Source organism: Brienomyrus brachyistius, unplaced genomic scaffold, assembly GCF_023856365.1.
Source record: "Brienomyrus brachyistius isolate T26 unplaced genomic scaffold, BBRACH_0.4 scaffold118, whole genome shotgun sequence".
Lineage (NCBI taxonomy): Eukaryota > Metazoa > Chordata > Actinopteri > Osteoglossiformes > Mormyridae > Brienomyrus > Brienomyrus brachyistius.
The window spans coordinates 282165-290138 of record NW_026042393.1 but is presented as its reverse complement, the minus strand read 5'-3'; the positions used below and the strand labels follow the sequence as shown (position 1 = coordinate 290138).

The 7974-nt window shown below is 50.1% G+C and overlaps 1 protein-coding gene across 1 annotated transcript; it reads left to right on the top strand.

The window, feature by feature from the left end:
• The first annotated feature begins 2057 nt into the window (after positions 1 to 2057).
• On the top strand, positions 2058 to 6825 carry bsdc1 (BSD domain containing 1). Its single transcript, XM_049004755.1, has 11 exons — positions 2058 to 2140; positions 2475 to 2532; positions 2617 to 2733; positions 2891 to 3058; positions 3283 to 3337; positions 3517 to 3632; positions 3750 to 3818; positions 4819 to 4918; positions 5170 to 5577; positions 5674 to 5777; positions 5877 to 6825. Exons 1-11 carry the CDS (start codon positions 2130 to 2132, stop codon positions 5907 to 5909), a joined length of 1239 nt encoding a protein of 412 aa, XP_048860712.1. The 5' UTR covers positions 2058 to 2129; the 3' UTR covers positions 5910 to 6825.
• Positions 6826 to 7974: the final 1149 nt, after the last annotated feature.

Sequence of the window (7974 nt, the reverse complement as noted above, 5' to 3'; positions counted from 1 at the left end):
TGGGGGGGTCAGAGAGAAGCTAATGCTGACTTGGATCACGGGAGGGGGGATGTGGTGAAGGAGGCTGAGCTACAGAAGATGAAAGTCTAGCAGCATTCAGCCAGGCGTCCTTCAGAGACCTCGGCGGGAGCATTAGGTAGACTGATGGTCAATAGGGACTCTGACAGTCAATACTGAGGGACCCTGATCCCATTAGCCAGTTAACTGTGGTTGGGTGTTGGGGGTCCAGATTTTGGGAACATAGACAATTTATGCATCGATAAAAGGATGGGAATGAGCGTTATCTCGGCGCCGCTGTGCCCCCCCCCGCCTTGTACGAACTACAGTACTTAGCGATTGAGGGGGGCCAAACTTTGTACTGAACTTTGTCACTCTAAAAAAGGGGAACCAACTTGCAGGCAGGCAGGGGAGGGGGCCTAACCCCTAGAGTATGGAGTAATTATAATTAGAAAACTAGAAGGTGTATTACAAGGGTAATGGTGACATTGTGCTTTTGCTTGACCTGCTGGGCCTAACAAGGGAGGGTCGCTGATGTTACAAAATGATATTAACAAATAGGAAATGGCAAAATCAAGGTGGGTGGGGGTATTAACAAATAGCAAATGGCAAAATCAAGGTGGGTGGGGGTATTAACAAATAGCAAGTGTCAAAATCGAGTTGTATGTCAAAATTGAGTTGTATGTCACGTCTGCCACGGGAGTGGAGAACAACAACCAGACCAGCAGACGCACCAGACGGGCTATACAAGCCAGACACGGACAACAGAGTTTGAGCTTCCTTGGTATGTACTGCTGTGCATATAGGTTGGATCCCAGATCGATCTGAGCAACAAATAAACAGAGAGCTGACTTGCAACCATCCTTCGCCTCCAGTGTGCATCTCTTTCCTCATCAACGGACTCGGTGGAGTCGAACTCCAACACGATATACGAAGCTTTCGGGAAATGCACCCCAGACTAAGTGCAGGTGACCTTTCTCACCACTAGGGGGACTACCGCTTTAGAAACGGAGCAGGTGCAAGAATTAAAACAACATAATTAAATCGTTATCAAAAGAGGGGGGCGCCAATCACTTGTGTGCTGCGTGTACGACCATGTTGAAATAATATAATATAATATAACTAACAATCTCTGTTCACATTGCTCTCCCATTGGAACACCTGTTTTATAAGTACATACCCAGACAGCACACATATGTTGAAATGACACTGATTCCATATTAGACAAAAAGGTTGAAACAATGTTTATCTTCAATGTTTTACTTTATATAAACACTGAATCAAGGTTTTGCCACCATCAGTTTTTCAATATTGAAAATCTGACCAAAGATCAATTCAGTTTCAACGTTGATAATTTAACACTGACCATAATTCAACGCATTTAACTATAATTCAGCGTTGAAACAATAACGTACTGCTATCTGGAATAATTATTATTGATTGTATTTATTTATTTATTTGCTTGATTATACGCATGATATCATTCATTGCGGTATTACACAAAATTCCACAGTATTAAACAATGAAGAATCGTTATTTCGTGCGCATTTATTTTGGCATTGGCTGCGGTGGAATCCGGATCAAGGTTTTGTTTCAACCAACCAGCTGAGTATAAAGAACAAAAGTCACAGAGAACTCAACTAGCAGGTTGAAACTTCTCACTTTCTGGACTTGAATTATCCACCTGTGACCGGTGGTAATTCTTACCTGGGGCGCCACACAGATTAAGACCCGTGCCATGTCGAAAAATTGCTGCCTTATCGAATTTTGCTACCATAGCGCGATTCCACACCAAAGTACCATAGATTTATGCACGTGGAAAAATAAACCCGAGATTGTCCAGAACCGCTTAGTAGCACACTTTGATAAGCAGTATGTATCAAAAGAACATCGTTCTTGATTATTAGGGGTCTAAGCAGCGTAGCAGCTGGGTCATTGTAGCGTTTTTAAAACCATTATTTTTATTATTATTATTACTACTACTATCATTATTATTTATTTGTTGTTGTTGTCTCAGTCAACAACAACATCAACGCGAGGCCCAATACCGACCTCGGACAGTATGGCCCTTCCGGGAACCCGTACTCAATGACGACAGCGTTTGTTTTACTATGTGACGTTGTGCCCTGAAGATGGCTGACGGGTAAGTCCGGAGCTCCAGCTTGCCACGGCTCGGCCCCTTGCATGCCTGCGTAGGGGCTGTGCATCTGAAATGCAGCCGTGTGGCTCGCTCCGTGTGTCAGTCCGCGGTGTCTGCTGGCCGCCGGGCTCGCTGCTTTTGGGCCGTCGCGGCCGGAGGAAACGCTCCCGGGTCTGCTTACTGATAGCCAGGGGGGCAGGAGGCCGTAACCGCTACAGGGGTATCGGCACCGCGACGGGATGTGGCTTGAGGGCCCGAGCCACGGCTCCGGCGGGTTAATGGGCGACTTCACAAGCTCTGTAGCGCTCTTATTCCGGATTAATGTCTCTGGCTGTAGGGAAGAAGGTTGGTGGGGAGGCTGGTTCCAGCAGAGCTTCCAGGCGGTCCGGGATAAGGTAAGCCCGGCCACCTAACCTTAAGTCTAAGCCTCTCGCGATGTGTAAGCACCCTGTGACCGTGTGTGCCTGCGTTCTGCCCAGTCCGCCGAGGCCTACGAGTTTCTGAAGCGGGATTTGTCCGAGTTCGGCAGTGTGGTGCAGCATGATACTGCCTGCTCCATCGCGGCCACGGCCAGCGCTGTCCGGAGCCGGCTGGCGGTGAGTGGGGGGCGACCAGGGGCGGCGCGGAGCAGCGCGTGACCGCGGTATAAATAACTCTGCTCTGATTACTGTAATAGATAAAAGCAGTCAGAGTAGACATTGAGCAGGCGCTGTGTAATGCGCCATGTGGATAAGCAGCTGAAGCTGTTCGCAGGTGGAGGGCACCTCAGAGACCACAGAGAAGGTGAAGAAGAGCCTGTCTAACATTCTGGGGGTGATTACGGACACCCTGGCCCCGCCCCCTGACAAAACCATTGACTGTGACGTTATCACGTTGATGGCCACGCCCACTGGGACCACGGAGGAATATGACAGCGCGAAGGTGATTGTCATTCGTTGAGGTCCTTACTGGCCTTTTATGCACTTTTCCTCTGATACTGACAGTGAGGCAGAATCGGCCAGTGGGTGTGGTAACCTGACCCCTGGCAGTGCATAGTACTGCCGACACGCTGAGTGTCATCTTCCTGGTTGTAGTGTGTTTGTGAGAGAAAGCGTCTCCCTGCTGTGTGTGAAAGCTCTGCCCCCAGCACGTGTGTTTGCCCCCAGGCTCGTCTGTACAGCCTCCAGGCCGACCCAGCGACCTACTGCAATGAGCCTGACGGTGAGCCCCCCCACCGTGTCAGGTGTGCATGCAGTGGTGGCGATAATTCGCTGCTCATTCTGGGTTATGAGCAGGCGTGATGTAACTGTCAGGCGGCCTGCTGGATGGCAGAGTTACGGGTTCGAGCTGAGGCGTACCTGAAAATGGCTGCATTCTCTATCCACTCTGCTTTTCATCAGGTCCTCTAGAGCAGTTTGACACCTGGCTCTCCAGCTTCCATCTGGAGGACAAGAAGGGCGAGATCTCAGAGCTCTTGGTCAACAGCCCCTCAATCCGGGCCCTGTACACCAAAATGGTACAACCCCCCCTGCTGTGTCGGCTCTCTTGGGGAGTTTTCGCAGGTGTAGCTGCTTTCTCTCTTATGTGGTGTAATAACCCATGTGATGCTGGCTCTTTGCTCTTTAAATGACAGGTTCCCGCAGCTGTGGCACACAGTGAATTTTGGCAGCGTTACTTTTATAGGGTTTTTCAGCTTGATCAGGTAAAATCCTTTGGGGAGGGGAGGGGAGGGGGGTGGGGGCATGTGGCCCTGCAGGTTAGGACATATCTGGGCTGACTGAGGGATGGGCCCAAACCTCATGGCTGGTAATTTAAATGTAAATCCTAAAATGTTGTTGTTATTGATAATGATTACTGAGGACTAGGGCTGTCGCAGTCACGTGTGCATGTGATCGTGGTTATATGGCCCCAGCGCAGGCTATTTGCTTCGTTACGGATATTTACTTGCACCCGACAATTTGATAAGCAGAGTAGTGGTGCCTCAGATATTAGTGAGATGCATATTGACACCCAAAATGTAATAGTCTTTTTAAATTCAGCTAGTGGAGCCACATGCTACTGTTTTAGTAAATGATGGAAACGATGTGCGGCGGTGAAGAAAGGGACAGCTCAACAGCTACAACATCTTTTGAAAAAGAAAATATTATGGGTAAATGGGGTGTGGTGTTGTTTTTGCAGCGTAAAGTCCTACACATTTATTAAACATAAAGATAGGTAGATTTTATACAGATCACTAAGTTTTGGGCGTCACAGCACATATCTTATTAATATTTTAGGGACACCACTAATCTGCTTACTGAACTGTGGACGCAAATAAACGTCTGTATAGTACCAGAAAGCCAGCGTACTGACAATGTTTCACCCGTTACCTAAAGCCCTGGTGATTATTGCACATGCGCCATATAAGCACGATGACATCATGACATGATCGCAACAGCCCTACAGAGAACTGATGTATTCCTTTACAGTACAGTCAAACTGCCATCTAGTGGTCAAGTCTTGAGTCACGCCTGTCTGCTGCCTGCAATGTTGGCTGTCCAAACCTGCCATGGCTGTAAAACTTGAAAACTGTAAGAACTAAAAGAGTCTGACTTGCTCTTGGTGCCGGGAGCCCTGCTGCCTGGGACAGCCTGTTCCTGCGTGTGATGCTGAGACTGACCTGGGTTCAGCTGGAGTCTTTTAGACTTTGACCTTTTGGACAGGAGGAGGCCAGGAGAGTCGCACTGAAGCAGAGAGCGGAGCGAACTGCCTATTCAGAGTCCCCTAGATGGGAGGAAGATGAGGAGGAGGAGCGTGCCCGTGGTAGGTCACATGTGCGATTTGGCTCAGCAGTTTTGAGGTCTTTGCTCGTACAAATTATGGTTTTGAATCCCAGAGTAATGATATCACTGTTGGACCTTTAAGCCCACGCGTCGTTCAGAAGGATGTTCACTATTCACATGAGGAGTACACATGAGATGCACCTCGTTCTGATCCTTATTGAACTTGGCTGCGCAGTCTGACCATCTGTAGACAGAAGGTGCTCACAGCCTAAACCCCTCCTCTGTTCTCAGACCAGTTCTGTGGGGCAGCTTCTGCGTCCCGGTGGGAGGAGCCTCTGCTCTCGTCCCCAGAGCAGGCTGAGCCGGCCAGCGAGAGCTGCAGCCTCCCGACCCAGTTGGAGAATCTGCCAGAGGAGTCTCCGGTTCAGAAGACGACCAAGGTGCCTGTTGAGGATCCCCAGGCTCCAGGCGACCCTCTGCAGTCCCTCCAAACTCCAGCGCCCAGCGTGGGACTCAACGCGATTGCACCACCCACCCAGGATGCAGCAGCAGGAGCTGGAAAAGCAGAAGACGAGGCCACGGGGCTGAAGGTGCCCCCTAGGGGCCAATCTGGTAGAGAAGAGGGGCCCCAGGACCTTCGGGTATTTGAGCTGAACTCTGACAGTGGCAAGTCTACTCCCCCCAACAGCGGCGAGAAAGGTGAGAAAGGATGGAGCTGCTCTGTCTGTGGTCAGGGGGTTGGGGCCAGGTCTAGTGAGCAGTGTTCATTAAGGCTCTTTTCTCCGTCTGGCTCAGGTTCCAGTACAGATGTCAGTGAGGACTGGGAGAAGGACTTCGACCTGGACATGACTGAGGAGGAGGTTCAGCTTGTGCTGTCCAAAGTCAGCGGCCCTGGGGAGGTATCAGACGCTCGTCATTCCTGTGAGGCGAAGGCTCCATGTATGAGAGGCAGCCTGTATGGTTGGCCTGAGACTCTTGGGTGTATTTCTGTCTCGCAGCTGGAGGAGGAGGACTGGGAGAGCTGGGACTGAAGAGGAGACCCAGAGCTGCTGTCACACTGTGGATCTCCTGGCCCAGGGCGCCCCCTGGCGTCACTCCTAGTCCATGCCGTCACCATTTCCCTTGCTGCCTCTGTTCTCGGGTCGCCGGCGGGTGGCTCTGCCTGGGACTGTGCGCTGTCGCTCAGAGACCAGCGCTCGGCACATGCAGGCCGACATGCCCTCCGCTTGTGATTTCTGGCTTCGGGGATAATCTCGTGTTTCTGTGGGAGCTTTGAGCCGGTGTCTGGGGCGGCTGGCCCTCCGCCTGCTGGAGGAGTGAGCGGCCGCCCGGGGATCAGAGGCGGGGGGGGGGGGGGGGGGGGCCAGGCTGCGCACCATTTAATGTAATATCACCTTTGCACTTTTCCTCCTGTATAGGGCCACCATTCATAAATCTTTCTGGGTGTAGGATTGTCATAAAGCAGATTATTAATATTTGAAGTGTAAGATGATATATATTAATATTTTTGTGTAACTAATGTATTCTCTTCTTGCTTTGTATTATCTGGACTTGCTGAGCACCTGCTGTCATATGCAAGCTGAAATAACTGGGTTAAGTAGAAAGTTCTCGGCCATGTCCTAGGGCACTGAAAGCCGGATCTCTGGCTGTTGGCCCTCACTCGGCCTCGTGGAGCCCCCCCGGGCTGAGGGAGACGGCTGAGCAGAACGCAAAGCTTCGTGTCCCACGTCACGTCCCCACATCCCCAGCAGCATGTTCGTGACAAGAGTGCGACAGGCTCTGTTGATTGGCCCATCAGACAGTCACATGACCAGAGCTGGACACAGCTGGGAATAATAACCTAAGGTTTGCTGTACAGCGCATGTCTGACATTTTCTCCTCGATGGAGGCATATGTTTATCCATTCCTGTTTATATTTTTTGCTAATTAATAAACATAGTGCTGTCATTCCTGTGAGCAGGAGAGCGTGTTTGTAAGCGATGTTCTAATATTTCAGAATTATACCGACTTTACAATTAAACTATATGCATGTTAGCAGTCTTTAGGACTCTTTCGTAATTAAGGCAAATGCAAGAATAGTCTTACTGTTACTTGCGGGTGATGTAGCATCGTGGTATGTTGTGCTCACTTTGGATGGGATAGAGGGCATGATGGGTGACGTGTGTGGGAATAAGGGTGAGTAAGGGGGCCGTCCTGGTGTTGCTGCTGGGGAACAAGCGACTCCCCACAAAGGCTTAAAAAGTACAGGCAGGCTGTGTCTGTCTGTATGTCTTCCTGCTTGCCCGTGTGCCTCTGTCTGTCTCTCTCTCTGTGTGCCTCTGTCTCTCTCTCTGTGTGCCTCTGTCTCTCTCTCTCTCTGTGTGCCTCTGTCTCTCTCTCTCTCTGTGTGCCTCTGTCTCTCTCTGTGTGTGCCTGGTCTTGTTTTGTCTAATAACCAGGATAGGATTGGAAAATTAGAGGTTTTAGAACCATTGGATAGTGATCATAGCATGCTTACATTCGAGGTTAATTTTAGTGTCCGAAGTGCAAAGTCCAAAACAAAGGTATACAATGTTACTCTCCCTGGGGGGCTGGGTCCCTCGTCCTGTTAGTTAACATCTAGCTTAGCTACCAACACTAAATACTAAGCACTAACTACATGCCCCAAGGAACGAGACCCCCGGTGGCCTGAGTTTGCCGTTACAGTTTGCAGTGTCACCAGCACAGTGCCATTTCCTTAATTAAACAGACACTTAACACACGGTTTTTCACAGGCCAGTCTCCCAGTGCCTCTTCTGTTTTTTTTACGCCCCGCCCCCCACATTAAATATATGCACTATATATGCAGCACTATTGTGACTCGGACGCACCAAGAATGTGAAACGTCCTCAGGGTGGTGGGGGCTGCGTCAGCTTTCAGGACGGTCCTCGTCGTGGGGATTGTGTGGTGCTGTTGGAGGGTTCGCTTTGCTTTGTGTGCAACAAACATTCATGTAATGCGACACACATTCCGTTCGGGAGATCGCAGCTTCGAACCTCACTCAAGTTCTGCTTTTGCTGTCGCTTCAACCGGCAGAACTTTATAGTGGCCTTAAGGGACAGTGGGTCGGTGGACAGA